Genomic DNA, 19,155 nt, shown 5'->3' on the forward strand with positions numbered 1-19,155 from the left:
GTAACACCGTATTTGAAATCTTTGCCGTCAGCTTTTCTGTACTTCAAAACCGCTTTCGACTCTCCCCATCAATGCCGTCTTTTGAACGTGATTTGCGCCGATGAACTTCCAGAGAGATTCGTAAATTCCATTAACGGTAAGCATAAAAGAACAACTGACACGGTATCGAACACCAGGTGGATGTACTACCCCGTTCAAAGTGGAGTAAGAAAAAGGGCCGCCGCGCCGTGACCAATTTCGCCGTCGATGTTGTCTTAGCATCGGCTGTGCGTACCTTAGTTTATCTCGAGCACGACGATGATGAGCTAATATTCGCTTTTAGCAGCGGGAAGTTACAACATGTTGTTAACCTTGCATCCAGATTAGCTGCAGCTTACCGACTCTGTTCTGATAAATGTAAGCAGATGTTGGCCTCCTCAAGGCCCTCAACGAGAACCAGGGTGGAAGGGAAACTTATTGGACTCGCAGATGAGTTCCGCTATTTAGTTTGTATGCCGACAAAAGATCGCAGCTACGAGAGAGATATCCAGCAGAGATGCGCTGAAACGAATTGGGATTCAGCCCTTTCGCCAATTCTTGGTAGTCGACCACCATCGTCAACGAAGTCAGGCTTCGACTCTACCTATCCACAATCCCCCTATCATGATTTACGGAGCGGGAAGCTTGGGCAGCGCCAACGATGGTGATGGAAAAGCTTGACTGCTCGAAGAGAATGCTGTTTAGACGACTGTTAGGCAACTTCAGGCCGATGGACTGCCACAACGAAAAAATTTACTCAGAAGATGGAGATGCCGTAACAGCGGATGACACGTGGAAAACATCAACATCTTGGCCGGTCTTCTGAAGGCGTCATAGAAAACCGTCTTTGCTTCCTCGGCCTCATTATGAGGGGAGCGTCTGATCGTCTTGTCCAAGTTGTCGTGAGCATGCTCCCAGACTTTAAATGGAAATGGCGCTCTGGTGGTAAAAGCAAGCTTTGGAGAGCGGATGTAAATGAAGTGCTAAGGGCATATGGTGCTAACAGGGAGTTCAGTTGAGAGGTAAAGCTCCGTGGTTTAGGGAATAGCGACTGACGAATAGACTTCATGCGATCCCTAGCCGAAAATCGAGCACGTGGAGCTTAAGAGCTATGATAAGAAGACACTTGGGCGAAGTTGCGGATGACTGCGTTATTCTGTCTACCTGCCGATCAAGTCGACTAATTCAAGAGGAACACAATGAGGTTCACAAGATATTCAACAGCCAAGTCACAGAAAATGTCCATAAATTATCTTAAACTATTCAAAAAGTTGGTAATTTTCTTCCATATCCAGAAATTATGATCATTCTATGTAAAACAGTCAATTGTAATGGTTCCACGTCTCTGCATGAGAAGAAGATCGTAGTACCGACATGATATCCGCAATCACAATGGTTAACCTCTAATGCAATGCAATCACAATGGGTAACCCTCAAGGCAGAATTTTGTCACATTTCAAAGCCCGACTTGGTGGATTTGCAGCTAAAAGCAAAAGGCTGACTAGATCAGATAGATATTGACTACAGACTACCACATTCATAAGCAGCTTTGTTAGTGTTAGGTCTTAGGAATTGAGTTCCACTCAGTTCAATAGGTTTTAAGTAAAGAAACAGGATAATCGCATCAGGGCATGCTGCATGTCTTTCTAGCTTCTCACTTAGCATTACGGCGCTGTTGAATGTTTTGTCGTCGTCATTCATTCAAATTCTGCTTCGCAATCTTATTGTGCAGTCTACCTCAATATCCTGTCGTTAGGCGTGACGCGTGCGGTGGAAGTGCGTGAGAATCGAGCTGCAGCAGTGATGGCAAGGTGAACATTGAAATCCTTTAGTTAATGAAGTAATTATGGTCTTTGTATCGTAGTACTGTGATCTTCAACTGTGTAAGTGTGCACGTCGGATAAATGATAAAGTCCGAAGGATAAAGTATTTGACGTTATACAATTCGCTTGAGATGCGCCACAGCGTTCATTTCACTTTAGTAGCGTTTGAGCTTTACCAAAACAACTTTACCAACAAAGCGTATAAGTGAGTTACAAAGGTGGCCGATATGATCAGTCAGTGTTTTTATCAGACAAGTTTAGTACTAATTTATCGACTTAGGAAGGATCAAAGCCCTGGCTGGCACTGCGAAAGTATCGAACCATCGATCAATAGTGTATACGGCAGAACGTCTTACCGGCTGCGCTGCACTTGCCCAGGACTTCGGATAGATGGTGAAACTTTTCAGTTTCACAGATAATTATATTCAATACTTCAAGATAAAAACTCTAAAAGGATGTTTTTATTGTATCACAAATGCTTGGGGAACCCCACCACGTTCACGTCAGTTCAGAATCGGTTGAGGTTCACGAACGCATGTCTGTTGCGCCAGCTAGCCAATCTATCAAGCTAGTGTTTTATCCTCCTAAAGAAGCCTGGTACCTATTTATCGACTCCGTGTTGAGGCGAAAAACTTCATCGACTCTAGAGCGATGTCGAACCATCAACCGTGCAGTTGCAGGTGATGCCACTGCTAGGTACTACTGTGAATTAGATCTGCACTTAACGGAATTGATATCCATTTCTTTTCATGATTTCTTGTAAAAGCTCACGCAGGTAGCGCACTTTTACCACTGTGTTCATCAGCATTCAATTTCACACTATATCACATGAGCTACACACAAACCGTTTTATTTCCTTTTTCGCTAAAAAAAAGTTGATGAATAAGACACTGCTTCAAATTCCTTTTAGAACAGTGTCTCGTTTTAAGGAAGCTCGTAAACGTTTCATTACTATATTGTTGCATTTCTGTCAATTTGATCCACATTTAGATCCACATTACTTGCACCTGGAATTTAGTATATTACTTGCACCTGCAATGTAATAGTCTATACAAAAATCTCAGCCATTTTTGTATTGCTGATACATCGATGATGACTGAAAAAGACTTAAGGTTAGCAGGATTTCTCCTTTGTACGCACTAGTGCATGCACTTTAGACCATTCTAAAAAAGATATAAAACAAAATGGCTACACGCGTCTTGGATTACTTGAAATACTAAATGAATTGTTAAATTTAATTGGTGAGCTTATATTACCGCCTGAAGCAAACGCGCGCATCTTTGCCGAGGCATGCTCCATGCTCAAACTTCAGCTAGACTCCACTCTGATGGGGTACATCCCTCAGTCGGATATCCGACAATCTGAAAGCATTCGGAAGCAGTTTTCGACTCTGTCCACCGCCCAGTTCTTTAGAGCTTCAGGATACAGTTCCATCAGTCGACATCGACATATTCTGATCATAATTTACGAAACTATCTACGACGATAGTGCTTACAATGTCTTGCACTATCGTTTTTAAACGTGACCAGGTGTACTAAAAGGCAAGTATAAAATGGATTTGATTTAATTTAATTCATTATATTGTTAAAGATTCCAGTGTGATTTTTAAATGAAGGTGATGAAAAAAGCAATAACTCATATGAAGAGCAGCTGCAACCTATAAATGGCGATGATTTTTGGTGGAACATAAGTAACTCCGACCTGAACCACAACGGCTTTCACTTCCAAGGAAGATTTCTAAACTTGAGCAGAGAATTTAGATTAGGGACTACCGTGAGCGTCGTTCCTTGGTGGTTTCTAGCCATCCCCCATCATCAGATGAGAGCTTCACTCTTCTCGTCTTTTTTTTTGTGAAAGCTTGTTATGTCGTTCAAAACATGGAAAACATAACTCCGACAGCAATAAATAAAGTAGCTCTTGTATTGCAACAGCAACCCTGTTTTAAAGAATCGAAGGTGAAACCACCATGTTTCTCCAAACTTCACTGAGTTCTCTGCTGATGTTTGATGAATGTTTAATGAATTTCTTTAACCTTTCTTGGAAGTTGAATCCGTTGAGGTACTGTCAGCGCTACTGCTTCTACATTTAAAATCATTGTTTTTATCATCTATGGCTTGCAGCTTCTCTTAATTTAGGATGTTGCTTCTCCTTCACTACCTTCTCATTAGAGATTTGAATTGTGACTTGTTATAATCTGATAAATTTGCCTTTTTTGGTACACCTGCTCTGTTCTCTAAAGTTTCTTCAAGACATTGAGGACACTATTGCCTTTGATCTTTTTATATGTTTTAATCGGAATACATCGTTTTTTTTTTCATTAAAGTCTAAGGAGAAGCGAAGACCTCCAATTGTGCACGGAAAGGATTAAAAAATTTTATTGATGGCATAAAGGGACTTTATCACTTACCGATACTTCTTATCTGAGAAGATGAAAAACCATGTGAGGTCCTCTAAACTCATTTATTGATGTAAACTGAAGACGCAAACATCTCATAAAGATAACATGTTTTCTGGTTTCTATTTTCTTTGCATAGTTCTTACTTGCGAAGGATTATTTCGATGAAAAGAACCTGCAAACTACTTTGAAAGGTTGGAGTGATGAAGATACATTCACGGCTTTACTATTGTGCTTTGCAAGCTTTCTCCTGAGATTTTTTCCGAACGCAGAACTATGCAACCTGCAGAACATGCATGAACAAAAAAAAAACTTTAATTAAGACTGCACTGTGGATGGTCACTCGAATCAAATCTCAAACTTATCTCTGTAGCTCAGTTCCCTGAGAATTGAAAAATATGTATTTGGTTCGTTTTTTTTTTTTGAAACAATTTTCTATAAATTAATGTTGTACAGAGGATTGTCCATTAGAAAAAAAATCATAAGTTATCTTTATGGAGGATCTTTACAGTTCCAGAAGCAGCAAATAAGAAAAACCTCATTTGTTTTTGTCTCTTTATCTTTTCCACTGATAAGAGTTATTGTTGAGCGAATTCCTTCGGTAATTTTTTTGCTTGGCCATTAAATTTCTTCATTCTTATCTAAACATAATTAGATGTCTTGGTTCTACTTCGTACTTCATATTAACAAACAACAGATTGTCACGGTAACAAACGAAATTAACCAGACAGACTTACTTACTTGAATAAATCGTTGGCGGGTGTAACGGCCTTACGCGGCTATCCGCGTCTTCGCCGGAGTGTGTTGTCCTTGTATATATCCGAGCCCATCTTGTTGGGTCTTCAGCTAGAGTTCGCGTACAATCTATCCATCCGTCGCTATTCCGCAAGCAGCGGAATTTCACGATTCGACTGAGCTGCCTGTCAACGTCAAGTCTCCTCAGACCTTCCTTCACTACCTCCGTCCAGAACTTTCTTTTACGACCATTCCAATAAGGATCATCCTCAGGACTACTTGGACAAGACGATCAGACGGTCTCCTCATAAGGTGACCAAGGAAGCGAAGACGGTTTTCCATGACTATTTCAGAAGGCCGGGCAAGAAATTAACGTTTTCTACGTGTCATCCACTGGTGCACCATGTCCACTTCCGACTAAAGTTTTTCGTTATGGCATACTAACGACCAAACGTAGCGCAGCAGTCGTCTAAACAGCTTTCTCTCCATGCAGTCAAGCTTCTCCATCGCCATCGCCGGCGCTTCCAAGTCTCCAATCCGACGATTCATGATATTGCGCATTACGGATAGGTAGACTCAGCTTGACTTCGTTGGCGATGGGGGTCGACCACAAGGAATTGGCCAAGGAGTTGAATCCCAAATTGTCTCTATCACATCTTTGGTGAATATCTCTCGTAGCTGCCATCGTTTTTCAGCAACAGCCCAAATTACAGTTCTATCAACTCATCCACGAGTTTGATAGGTTGCCCATCCACTCGCAATCCACTTCTTCTAGTCCCTAGGCTGCAGCTAGTTTCGACACAAGATTAACAACATGTTATAACTTCGCTCTGCTAGAAGCGAATATTACTACATCGTTGGCATACTCGATATCCACCACGAGACGTGCAGAAAGTGCTAAAATGACATCGGCGGGACACTACTCTTAGCATTATGTCATTGACAGAACAACAACAAACAAAGTTGAACAGAAAGGGTCTCGCCACGGCCCCTTGTCTCAATCCAGTTTCCACTTCGAAGGGTGCAGTACATCTAGCTGGTGTTCGGACCGCAGCAGTTGTTCTTCTATTCATGTTGTTTATTAGGTGTTTCCTGGAACTCTATCGGCGCGAAGCGCATTGAGAAGACGGCCTCGGTGACAAGAGTCGAAAGCGGCTTCGAAGTCTAAAAGTGCTAACTGTAGAGGCTCCGAATACCGCTGCCACACTTCAATCACTCTTCTCACAATACAGCAATGGTATTTCTCGATAATTACTGGGTACTTCGTAACGGATAGCTTTCTGTGAAGAAGAATCATAATAGCGTGTCTTTACGAGTCAGGAATCTTTTCGGCAATCCGTTTTGAACGCATGATCTTTGTCATTTCACGAATCCCAGAAGAAGGAAGAGATTTATGCATTTCTGCGCTAATTCCATCGTCTCCTCCAGATTTTCCATTCTCCATTTTATGAATACAGACTGGAACCTTCGGCTCCATCGGTGGCTCTTTGCTGACGGTGGTGTATGCCTGTCTTTTTGATCTGCCCGATTTCAGGGGCTGACGGCGCTTGTAGGTTCAGAAAAAGGTTGAAATACTCTCTCCAGATGAGCAAGGTTGCCGTCCCGACGGCGACTTCGTTGGCTGTGTTCAGAACACGGGAACACCTCATCTTAACACTTTGGCCTTAGCAAAGTATAGGCTTCTATCGGGTTTTTGTCCTCCCACGCCTTTCCAAAGTCTTTCGCTCTTGACGTCCACTCATTATCGGGGTCTTGTTGCAGTTGACAACGAAACTTCTCTCTAAGACGCTTTTCCCGGTTGAAGTCACCAGTGCTGACACATACAGAATTGTACTTGGATCTTGTTTCGCAGATGCAAAAGTCAACTTCTTCCACGGTGCTAAAACAAGGAGTACTTTGCACTGTCCTGGATGCATTTAATGAAAGAGTCAGCGTCTTCCACTCTCTTCCTGGTTCCTTGGTAATCCAATGTTGATCGACACTCGCTGGCGGAATTTCCTCATTCCTCGTTTTTCAGACCTGCCAAGTCGGGGTCCTGCTGATGTTGAGCTCCCCGATACCTTTTCTAGAGCCGTACTATAAAGCTGAGAACTGGGCGGTTGTCAGAGTAGAACGCGACGTCCCAAACAGCTCTCGATTTTCGGATATCTGAGTGAAGAATGTTCCTCGCCAGAACGTAATCGAATTGAAGCTTAAGATTCGGCATCTTCCGCTTTCGCTGCTCTTCTGGCGTTAATGGAGTTGCCCCTTGCCAGGTAAGCTGACGGCGTAGATGATTCCTCTTAAGCGTGGATGTAATGATGAGATTCGTCTGCTCGCAAAGGTCAATTAGACGTATTCCGTTGTTCGATGCCTGTTCCATGGGATAAAAGTATTTTCTAAGCACATCGGATTGTTGTTCAAGTCTTATATTTGCATTCGCATCAATTCCGACAATAACCGCTTGCTGGCATGGTATTTTGGATATCAACGTATTGTGTTCATCATAGAACGTGTCCTTGTTGTGGTCCTCTGCGATCTCCCTAGGTGTATGAGCACTTACGATCCAGAGTTTGAGTCCCCTGCAATCACGCAATCGTACAAAGGTGCATCTTGACGACGTTGATCCGAACACCTCCACCAGGTTGTTATAATCGTTCCTAACAGCGATTGCGCGTCCTCTTACTTTCCTTTCATCGCTGCAGTAGATGGTTTAATTGTCGATACTGATGAGAGGGCGATTCCTGATGCGTGCTTCCTGCAATGCAGCAAATAATGAATACAGCTATCGCAGAAGGCTGGACAGTGCATCTTCTTGAAGTAAACTTGACAGCGACAGGTAATTTAATGTTACGACACGGATGTTTGTTGACAAAAATTCCATTTTCCCCTCAGATCTGACCTCGATCTGGGGGTATGACCTCTGACATAGTGCTGGACGACAGTACCTTCTTGCAATGTATGGGAAGCTTCTGCCATATAACAGCGCAGGTTATATGACTCGTACGTTCCGATTGCGTACACTCGAACGCCTGATTGTGTTTAGTTGAAGCAGGGCCACCACGAACAGGTAGCAACAGGTCGTACAGAGAAACAGCGCTAGAAACGGCTTTCCTTTACGATTTTTCCTACGAGAGACTTCACACGGCGCCACCACAGCGCATGCGCCGTATCCTCGAGCGAACGGTGAGAATCAACGAAGTCGCGATATTGAAAAAAAACCTTCAACTTTGAATGAAAGTAAGGAAATCTTGCCAGGCACGAGGTTTTCGAGTACTGTGATAAATACGGACAGATCAACAACTGAAGACCATTCCTTTTCGGCTCTACAATTTAGACTTGTGACCCCAATGAGTCAATACCGTATCGAACACTCGTGTTCCTTTAATGGAATATTTGTTTTGATGCAGTTGTTTTCCACATATTGGATAATAATTTATAGCGGCAGTGAAGAGCTCTTGCTTGCGATTCTTGATGCGATAATCGTGGGCAAAGATGTTTGTAAATAAAATAACGTAAATATGTAGAATTAATCCTACTCATAAAGATGCACATATAACAAAGTTTACTATCGCAAAACCAAATGATGCAACAGAAATAGTCTGGGTCACGAGTGTAGTTGGGAAAACCTTCCTGAAAATGACTCCCCACCCATAAAAGCCCCTCTTGCAAAGGACCTCTCATCCCATTCGCCCCTCTTGCAAAGGACCTCTCATTCCATTCATTCTAATGAAAGCGCTTATAAAGCAGTCAAAATCAAAAATTAAATATTATTATTAAAAGAAATTAAAATAAATAAAATAGTAATGAATAAAAATAAATAATAAAGAAAAATAAATAGTAAATAATGAGTGATCGAACGTTCAATAAATAAAAACAAATAAGATAAAAGGATTAAGAGTCTGTCAGTGCATATAGTGACATATATGCATATATATATATAAGATGGAAACATGAAGAAGTTCTCAGCGACTATCTGACACCATAATCTCTTTCGACACTTTTTACGGATATTCAAGAATTCAAGAGATCCTCAGTGGAATCTTGACTTTTACAAAACAAGAAAAAAGCAACTGATAACGCCACACAGCTCGTTCTAAAAGCAGCTTCATCTGCTTCCTGCTACTTAAACACAATTTACTATTTGACAGTGATTAGAGGCGGTAAATAGTTCGATTCCATTCAGAATCCTGATTTTTGTGAGACAGACAACAACTGCTGACGAGAATATTTAGGTTGCAAAGCTTTTAAAATTGTATTTACGGTGTTATTTCCATCATTTAGAGACAATTTTGAGGTGACTTTAGCGACTACCGCTTGCTTTGGTTGGAAAAGATCTCTGGACCAGCCGGCTGGATTTTCAGATTGAAATAGACAAAATTAATAAAATAAATAAATGTGTAACACAAATAAATGTATAACTTAGAGCAAAAGGAAGCTAGAAGATCAGTTAAGTGTGTATTTTATAGAGGAAGATTAACGCTGTAAAAGATCCAAAATACTTAAAGACTTTTTAGCTTTTTTGAAAGTTAGTTTGAGAAAGAAAAGATATTCAGCAAATTTTTCCACTTATTTTAACACTATCTTTTGAGAGAACGAAAAATGATTCGAAAAAATAGAACTGATGAAAAAAACCTTCCTTTGGAACACGACTTATTAAAATTATGAATTGACTAATTAAAATAACTGAACAATGCTCAAAGTCATATAGGTTTTGACACGGGAAGAAAAAATCTGAAATTTCGCACTTTCCCTTGCTGCGGGATTACGGTAACGCGGTTAGAAAATTCTGTGCCATATTTTGATAAAGCATCAGAGAACACTCTTAACTACAAATTTTGACTTCTGTAGGTGTTCTAGTTCTCGCAAAAGCTAGTCCAGAAAATTCGAAAATAAGAGGAATAAATGTGGAGCTTTTCTCTATTAGATTTCAAAAAAGTTAGAAGACTTATTGCTACGCAAAATATTGCTCAAATTTAAAAAATCTGTCTCCGCAGCTGTGCGGAATTCTACTGCATTACGTCCACTGTGAGCGTCTTCATTCAAAAACACGTGGAATTTGCGCTAATTTTATTCCTATATCCCACATTAGATGTCTCTTTTTCGCTTAATAATTGCATCGAAACTTTTTTGTCAAACGGTAACATACAAATCCATCATTCTCGTGCCCGGCACCACTTTCTCAGCCAGCCGGCATCCTTTCCCAAGCGGCGCACGGGAATCCGTCATCTTCCTTTCATATTTTCTCTACGTTGTATTTCCGTTAATCTCCAGAACAGAGTTCTTATTTTTGAAAAAAAAAACCCAAGCAGATCTCTCAAAACAAATAATGTACTTTAGTTTACAAAGCTTATTTTTCTCTGAACAGATTTTCTCGCTTTCTTATAACATTGCTTTTTTATAACTTTTCATAGTAAGGAAGAACATGAAACTTTCGCTTGAATTTTTTGCAATTATTTCAATACTATGCTCCTTGCTCCTATTTCAGTACTTTGTTCCTATCATTTGTCATCTATTTGAAGATTATTAGAATTGTATTCTACAGAAAATATGGAAGGTAGAAATATAAGGTAGAGTACTAACATAAATGTAACCTTTCTGCAAAAGCGATTGATTTAGGTATGTGATCTTATTCACACAATTGACTTCAGAATAGTGGAGATATGCGGTGTCTTCAGTCGGCAAATTCATCTGGGGTCGATTACGACCTTAAAAATACACTCTATTTTCTTAAAAGTTGCTATGTTGACCACAAATTGTGGAAATGAAAGACATTACACAGAATATTCTTTTTTCTGGTACTTTGCCAATTTAAAACAGGAAGAATTCTGGAAAGGGAGCTGTCTAACATTGATTAAATTTATTTGTATTCATTGTTAATATGTTCCTATATACAAGTACACCTTAAATCATTGGCAAAGTGCAGTTTCAACCGTTGTAGTAATCGGAGCTCTTCTCCAACATTTTAAAGGCATCACCCCACGAATCTGGGGTGGATTTCAGGTGCAAGGTGCACAAGGCTGACGCGCTCCAATCGAACTCGTTGTAGAAAATAGCGCGCCGGAACGCTCAAAGTTGTATCTTCCGGGCCGTTTTACGGTAATTAGGAAGAAATGGAAGGAATCACCCTTCTCTTCATAATCTATGATCCCATACACGAATAATCCACCTGAAACTCACACCACCCCACATTCGTAGGGTGGTGCTTTTAATACCTGTCACGTTAGCTTTCCTAGGAGAGAAAAGTTTTCTTTTCTTTCTTTTCTTTTCTTTAGTTTTCTTTCTTTTGAATAAGAATTACTGTAAGGTTGTGAATGAATGTATGAATGAAGATTCTTTTTTGCAATGCTTTACTGGTTCGTAGGAAATATAATCGAAAACTTTTAAACACGTTAAAGTTTTCAGTCGTCGTCACTTCTAGTACGCGGGTGTTGCACAAAGTGCATCCGTGCATGAACTCATACATGTTGCACAAATCGAGCCAACATTGTAGATGAACTGATCGATAATATTTCCACTGAAATAATTTGATTTAAATAAATAATTGTTGTCACTATTACACCCTCCGATCTCTATATTCTATATATTTTACTGATCCCTTTTCATCTTCCTAAATGGGGAAAAAATTCGTTACCGTGGATTGTAGCGGCAAACGACGAAAGTGGACATGCCACAACGGCTAACTCCACATCCAACTTTGTAGGTGGCAGCCCATCCCATCTGAAATAGTGCAACATTTCTGGATGTAAACGTGTTTCTCAGTTTGGAACTTTTATTGATTGCTTATTGTTTCATCATAAGATCGTTACCACATGCAACTCGCAATTTTTTTTTTCTACATGAACAAAAAAACCTCGAACTACCTTCAAGAAATGGATACCTGGGGATTTGCAAATGTTCATTATTTGTAAAATTTTCATAGGAACAACGTCCATTCTCTGCATACACTTCTCTTTCAACATTGGTTGACTAATCAAATGAAAAGAAAAGTTCTTCGAAGACATGCTGACTCAGTTATTAAAGAATAGAACTTTGCTATTTTTAAAACTTATCTTAGCAACCTCTCTATCTATTACCTATTACTTTGTCTCTTTTTTTTTCTTCTTTTTTTTCCTCTCAGCATCATCGAAGTATTCTACCAACCGTCCCAAGAACGTTTCATGTGCATTATCACTTCTGTAGATTAATGCAAACAAATGTCTATTCGTTATAAAAATTAGATTGCGAGCTCGTTATGTGCACAGGTAACACGCGTAGAAGAATGACAGTAACGGCTAGCCAATCATCACTAAGAGAATGTGACCTTAGGTACCTACTTAATCGAGGCTTGTGCTTAAGTTCAAGAGGTTTTGGAGATTTTTTCAAGCTTTTTTAAAAACTAGAAACACTTCTGGAGCTTATATGGGACGTATATGTGACTTAAGGCCATCATCATCGAAAAATTCGTCATTATTTACCACAAATAAATTACAGCTGCTTCACAGATTAGTGCTTCTTTTCATTTTGTTACCGAATCATTGACGAACTACATTGTGAACTGTCTGAAATGTTGTGATAAACAAAATTAAACTGTTTCTACAGATAATTTGCAGCTCACCTGAGTAAAATCAAGAGGAGCATTGGACTTTGTTTCCAGATACAGTGTGTACATCAGCCTGGCGTTCAATCCATTGATAAAGATTTGGTTCCACCATGATTGCATTGACTATATATAGATATATATTTACAACAAATGAATTACTTTTTTTTTACAAGAGACGACAAGAAAAATAACGACGCCAACTCACTTGTGTCAATGCGTCGGATACTGTAATTGTCGATGACTGAATAACATAAACGTTTTCACCAGAGTTCGGGCGAATAGCTACAGCAGATTTGTTGAGAATACAAGTGTCAGCGTAGGCTTGTGCTTCCGTCTCCATCGCCATGTCGTACCTCTGTAATTTTGGTTTGAAAACATTAGAACATTATCGAAGAAATTGTAGGAATTAACACTTTGTAAAAGTTTCACACACAATCGAAGATAGATAGAGATTTGTGTCTTGTGAGCCAACTCTTTCCTTCATAATAGTCACACTTAATGTGCTCATGATATTCAGAAGGTGTGATGTGAGAAACCGGGTGCTCACCGGGAGCAGGTGAGCATCAACACCCACATAACCTTGGGATACTGTGGAGATAAAACACTTAGAAACAGCACAGAAACAGCGGTTCAACTCGCTTCTAAGCATTTAATTTTCATCGTTCGTTTTCACCTGGAGTTTAATAGGGACTTACTAGAACGACTTCAATGTATAGAAATAAATTTCCAAATTTTCTGTGGACATTCTCGATTTGCACACAATACATGTACCGAGGAATAAGGCGAATTCTCTGATTCCCATCTATGATTATAGCACTTATCGCTCACCATCCTTAACATATTTGTGGCTGTTCCAAGGTTCGGCTTGCCTGGTTTTCCATTTCTGATGGTTCCTTGAGCAAGCAGCGATCTACAAACATCAAATTCACGTGTATTTAAGTTTGAAAGACTTTTTTCTTGAAGAAAGCATCCATTAAATAGAAGGATTATCTAATTTAATTTTGGAAGTTACAGTCATCCTGAAATTCTCTTCAAAGACCGTTGTTTTCTTGCGGTCTTTTTGCTGAAGTTAGCCGTGTGCACAAAATACCGTAATCACCTATCACTATCACTTCGCGGACAGTTTACAAACATCAGATTCCGGAGTGCATAAATTTGGAACACTTTTTTTTGGAAAGAAAATATCACTCCTTCTGAATAGAATGATTATTTAAGGTGATTTTAAAAGTTAATGTCATTCTGAAAATTACCTTCACAGTTCGTTGTTTTCTAACGGTCTTTTCACGGGAATTTTTTTTTTTTTTACACAAAATATCGCAATCACCATCACTTCGCAGACAATTGAAATCTACCAATCACAGAAATCAATCACATTGCCGATAGTCCTTTTTTGCTTTTGTACGATTGAGGAGAATCGCGAAGGTTTACCTGTCTCTATTATGTGTATCGACTACCATCTGACGAAGCGCATCTGTCATCACACCACTGGCACCAGTCGGTGTCGTTACAGCAGCGGCAGGAGTAGAAGCGGCAGCTGCAGGCGTAGTTGATTCTGCAGGAGCTGGTGTGGTGGTTTGGGATTGAGTTGTTGGTGCTGCTGAAGTGCTATCTGAAAATGATTGAATGTGGTCCGTGGATTGTCTTATCGTATCATAGATTCAAATATTGACCGTCTCCCAGCTACTGTAGCATTTTAAGATGCTGCTCAAATGCTAGAAGAAAAAGTGTAAGGCTTTATTTCAGCTACGAAGAAATATATCATTACTCTGGACTGAAGAAAAAACTAAAATAAGAATGACACTGTTAACTCACCATCTAATGTTAACAAATTCGTTGAGCAGAGGTTTAGATTAGTATCGCACGTGGTAGCTGTACCAGGTATTGCCTTTCTACACTGACCGGGTCTCGTGCAACCGGTAGGATTTTTTGACGGCCAATAAAGGGGTTCTCCAACGACTGGACTAAATAGTAGAGAATAGCAGTAAGGTAAACAATATTTATTGGCTAAAAATTATTTTTGGATTTCCTGTGCTAACCACCTCAGAGTTTTCTATCATTTTCGGGATAAAGACAAAAATTCCACTCTTGACGACGAAAGAGGAAAGGAGACAAGAGAAAACATAGAATAGAAGTAATAGAAGCTTTAAAAATAAATGTTTCCATGTAAGCTTTTATTTTTACTTATCCAATTGTTTTTATTTCTTTTTTACCTTGAGCTGTATGCACAAGCGTATGCAGTTTTTTTCGCTGCACACTGAGTTATCGCACATCCCAGCGAAATCGACTTGTTGTAAACAATCTAAATAATATTCAGATGTATAATGGTTGATCATACCAACAATTCTCACCTTTTAACAAAGAATTTTTTGGCGAAAATGAGAAAAGTGCAGAGCAAACTTATTTAAAGGAGAAGAAGCATTGAAGATTTTTGTGAGTTTCACGTGGTATTCAACACCTCTGGGGGTACATAAAGTACAATATAATAAGTAGAAAAAAAACAGGAAGGTGACTGGTCTTTGTTTCCTTCATCTGTTTCTAAAATGTCCCTTCCGTTCTAAAGAATGTTCAAGTTCTTTCAAATAATTGTCGAAGTTTACTCTTCACTACACTACTTTTAGTGTGATGGAGTAGTTCGTAGTAAAAAAAAACATTTATTGTATTTCTATTAAATAAAAACCTCGTAAGACAAAACGTGAAAGAGAGCTCATAATTTTCTTTGCAGGAGACGGTTGTGAAATGCAGTTAAAAATTTCACTCTGGTCATAAAATGTTTCGTAAATATAGGATATTAAGCGACTACAGGAATGCCGCCGACCTACAGGAATGATTGGACTCTGACACACGATCGGGACAAATGGAAGAATTACTGGCGCCCGCTCGACCAATTCGAACATCAACGAGAGTCAAGGTGATCAAGGTAAATATAGGATAGAGCCTACCCTTGCAAACGGTCCAGCATCTTCGCTACCGTAGATAACGGTCTTTTTGTCGAAATTATATTCGTAACTCGTTTCCATCCATTTAGTCATCAGCGCTTGAATGTCCTTTACAGCATCATCATCAGAAGGAGCGCCAAGGTGACTGTGAATTCTAAATATGGATATTCTTTCATCTAGTTAACACTAAAGAAACATTAAACAGCTCACATTCCATAGTTTATAGAATTTCCCCCTATGACAGTTGGTGTGTTGCTCTGAGTATCACATGCGCTGGTAACCGTTAGAGCCTGTATTTCCAGTTCGCAGTTGTATGACTAGAATATCTAGCATCATTGACACTGACAATTGTAGAGAATGTAGCGCTTATCAATTTCTTTGAAGATGTGCTAACACATACAATTTCAAATTCATAGTCATAGAGGTTTTTGAGCATGTATGCAGCCTGGGAAATGCCGTTCGGAATACAATCGGTGTAGCAAGTGATTTCTAGAGGAGCGATTTATCGACACTGTAGACACAAAATTTTAGACTGGTCGGTGTTAAACCACTGGACGCACAGAAGTGGTTGTGAAAACGCACCATAACACCAATATCCGTCCTACTCTAATATTTTGGAAATTCACAAATCAGTGCAACTTTCCGGATAGGTTACAACTTATGGCGCACTTCTTACCCGCTTATACGGCTACTTTAAACGTTACTTGAAAGGGCATTGAAGATACGAGGGAAGACCAGTGTATGGACTTTAAACATACCATCATAAACAAGCTTGTCGATCCTGGTAGAGTGCCCCCGTCATCGTCTACGTTTCCAGTCGCAAGATTCGTTCTGTAGTTGTTGTGCTGAGTTTGGAACTCCAGACGCACTTTATCATCCGGTCTCGGTGGATTTGAACACACAACTCGGACTAAATTACAGACATAACAAATTGCGCTGTTAGATTAAAGCATTTCCAGTGATGTTAGTTCTTCGTGTCCTAAAGGAGGATATTTTTCAAATCATTCTTCTTTCACGCCGTAGCAGCCAATAACTCTACGGGAGCTCTCGAGAAGTTTGTCAAGAACAAAATACCAAGCGAGCTAAAAGCATGTATTTTTTTCCTGGCCGTTAGGGAGAGAGATGATAGGAACCATCCCGGATTGCTCGATCAACAATATTTCAATAACTCCAACCATGACGTAGAATATCAAAAGTATACTTAACTTCTTTAGAATAATCTCCTACTTCGCGTGCAGTTTGTTTTAAATAAGGTTCTCTCCTCAAGAGTTTATTAATGAATGAGCACAACAAACGAACCTGATGGTGAGTTTGCGGTAGCACAGGCGGCGCACAAGAGTACCTTCAAACGAATAAACTAGTCAGATGTTTACGATGGAGCACTTTAACTTACCAACACAATGGTGAACATTGTGCAACAAAGGATGTATTACAATGAATGTTCTCTACAAGATATCCTCCTTTTATTCAAAGTGCGATGTCTTCGATAAGCGATAACAACTGCAAAAAATTTAATTGTTCTCGCTTATCATCCGCGATGCGAAAAATCAGAAGTTTAGAGATCCAGAATAGAAGTACTGTGCAGACAAATTTTTAGCAGATTATTTTGGCTCCGTAAAAACAGTAGCTGTCAGGAGACGACTGCCTAGCAGCACCAGATCGGTACTTTTTTAACCCAGCTCAAATGGACTTCTACCGTATAGTAAGTGTTTGAATAGGCGTTTATCCCTGTTCATGCTTCAAGATACTTACGAAACAGACCAGAATTTTGGCCAAGAATACCGGGGAATATTACTGCAGCGTGTAATGTAGAAGGTTTTGGAGCGGATCATTATGCATCAGCTAGTCAAACAACGCGAAGAAGCCATCCGAGACGAACAAGCTTTCGCCCTTATCAATAGACGATTGACCAGATGGTTATTCTTAGGAGAGCGACTGAACTGTAACAGCGTATTCGAAACCTCTGCAGTTCGCTTGTCTTTTCTTCTAAGCCGCTTTCGACTCTCCTCACCGTCGAGGCCGTCTTTGCAATGCGCTTCGCAGCGATGGAGTTCCAAGAAATTCGTAAAAGTTCGTATTGATTGTTCGGTAAAGACTCGTGAGACTTAGTGCGTATTAATTAACGATGGGAATAGAGGAGCAACTGCTGCGGTTCGAACAACAGTTGTATTTACTACACCGTTCGAAGTGGAAACTGAAGTGAGACAAAGGGCCATCTAGTTACCCTTTCTTTCCAACTTTGCCGTCGATGACAAAACGCGAAGAGCACTTGCGCAGGGTCCCGTTGATGTCGTTTTAGCACCGGCTGTTCGTACCCTAGTGGATCTCAAGTACTCTGACGATGTAGTAATAATCTCTTCTAGCAGCGCGAAGTTGGAACACGTTGTTAACCTTGCATCGAGATTAGCTGATTAGTTAGCTCCCACGGACTCAGCCCTGGTAAATGCAAACAGATGTGGGTCTCGTCAAGACCCTTAACGGGAATCAGGACAACCTACTGAACACGTAACTATATCGGCTGTGTGCTGAAAAACGAAGGCAACTATGAGAGAGGTATTCAGCAAAAATGCACTAAAGCCAGTTTGGGATTCAACTCCTTGGCCAATTCCTTGCGGTCGGCCTCCACCCCCAACGAAGTCAAGATGCTACTCTACCTACCCGCGAGCGGGAGACTTGGGCAGTGCTGAAAACCGTGATGGAAAAGCTTGATTGCTTGAAGAGAATGCTGGTTAAACGACTGTTCGGCAACTTCAGGCCGATGGACTGGCATAAAGAACAACTTTACTCACAACTTATGTTGTACCGGCGGATGACACGTGGAGAACATCAACATCTTGCCCGGTCTTCTGAAGATGTTACAGAAAACAGTCTTTGCTTCCTCGGTCACATTACGAGCAGACCGTCTGATCATATTGTCCAAGTTGTCGTGAGCATGGTCTCAGACATTAAATGGAAAAGGCGCTCTGGTACTGAGGGAAAATCTCGGAGAGATGTTGTAAAGGAAAAGCTGAGCACACTTGGCGTTGACAGGCAGTTAGTCGAGACGTAAAGCTCCGCCGTTTAAAAAATTTTGACTAACGAATAGATTTTATGCTATATCTGACTGAAAGTCGAGCGGGAGAAGCTCGGCTATGTCTAAAAAGATACTTGCGGCGAAGCTGCGGATGGCCGTATTAAGCCTTAACACCAACAATAGGAAAACAATGCAGGTTCACAAAATATTTAACACCAAAATCACAGAAAATATCCATAAATTATCCTAGAATGTTTAAAAAGTTGGCAACTTTTTCTCACATGCAGAAATTGTGATCAGCCTTTGTAAAACACTCAGCTGTAATGTTTCTATTGTCTCTACAGAGAAAGAAGTTTGAATTTAATAATACCGACATAAAATCCGCAATCACAATCGTTAACCCCTAAGGTAAAATTTTGTCGCATTCCAAAGCCCGAATTGGTAGATTTGCAGCTAAAAACAAAAAAAAAACTGACAAGATCATATAGATGTTGACTGTGAACGACAACATTCATTATCAGCTTTGCTAATCATCTCAAGAATCCAACTTCGCTCAGTTCTATAGGTTATGAGGAAAGAAACCTGATAATCGCCTCAGTGTTGCATGCCTCCTTAGCTTCTCGTATATCATTACGGTGCTGTAAAAGGTTTTGTCGTCGACACTCATTGAAATC

The 19,155-nt window shown here is 40.1% G+C and overlaps 4 protein-coding genes across 6 annotated transcripts; 2 read left to right on the plus strand and 2 right to left on the minus strand.

The window, feature by feature from the left end:
• Window positions 1-404: 404 nt before the first annotated feature.
• Window positions 405-686, plus strand: RB195_007585 (uncharacterized protein; the record flags this gene model as incomplete). The annotated part of the gene is made up of 1 exon (XM_064181295.1): window positions 405-686. One exon carries the CDS (start codon window positions 405-407, stop codon window positions 684-686), a length of 282 nt encoding a protein of 93 aa, XP_064038098.1.
• Window positions 687-7,036: 6,350 nt separating this feature from the next.
• RB195_007586 (uncharacterized protein) lies at window positions 7,037-10,179 on the minus strand (the record flags this gene model as incomplete). Of its 2 annotated transcripts, XM_064181297.1 has the most annotated exons (3): window positions 7,037-7,532; window positions 7,637-7,708; window positions 10,100-10,179. In XM_064181297.1, 3 exons carry the CDS (start codon window positions 10,177-10,179, stop codon window positions 7,037-7,039), a joined length of 648 nt encoding a protein of 215 aa, XP_064038099.1. The 2 variants fall into 2 exon arrangements, with proteins under 2 accessions (XP_064038099.1, XP_064038100.1); XM_064181296.1 differs by lacking the exon at window positions 10,100-10,179 and having other exon boundaries at window positions 7,637-7,761.
• Window positions 10,180-11,367: 1,188 nt separating this feature from the next.
• Window positions 11,368-16,879, minus strand: RB195_007587 (uncharacterized protein; the record flags this gene model as incomplete). The annotated part of the gene is made up of 13 exons (XM_013453014.2): window positions 11,368-11,467; window positions 11,585-11,670; window positions 12,548-12,655; window positions 12,738-12,887; window positions 13,361-13,442; window positions 13,961-14,141; window positions 14,345-14,493; window positions 14,743-14,831; window positions 15,472-15,622; window positions 15,679-15,785; window positions 16,227-16,378; window positions 16,768-16,810; window positions 16,862-16,879. 13 exons carry the CDS (start codon window positions 16,877-16,879, stop codon window positions 11,368-11,370), a joined length of 1,416 nt encoding a protein of 471 aa, XP_013308468.2.
• A 1,284-nt stretch (window positions 16,880-18,163) lies between these two features.
• On the plus strand, window positions 18,164-18,517 carry RB195_007588 (uncharacterized protein; the record flags this gene model as incomplete). 2 transcript variants are annotated; one of them, XM_064181299.1, is made up of 1 exon in its annotated part: window positions 18,164-18,517. In XM_064181299.1, one exon carries the CDS (start codon window positions 18,164-18,166, stop codon window positions 18,515-18,517), a length of 354 nt encoding a protein of 117 aa, XP_064038101.1. The 2 variants fall into 2 exon arrangements, with proteins under 2 accessions (XP_064038101.1, XP_064038102.1); XM_064181298.1 differs by having other exon boundaries at window positions 18,227-18,517.
• Window positions 18,518-19,155: the final 638 nt, after the last annotated feature.

This window comes from Necator americanus, chromosome I, assembly GCF_031761385.1.
Source record: "Necator americanus strain Aroian chromosome I, whole genome shotgun sequence".
Classification (NCBI taxonomy): Eukaryota; Metazoa; Nematoda; class Chromadorea; order Rhabditida; family Ancylostomatidae; genus Necator; species Necator americanus.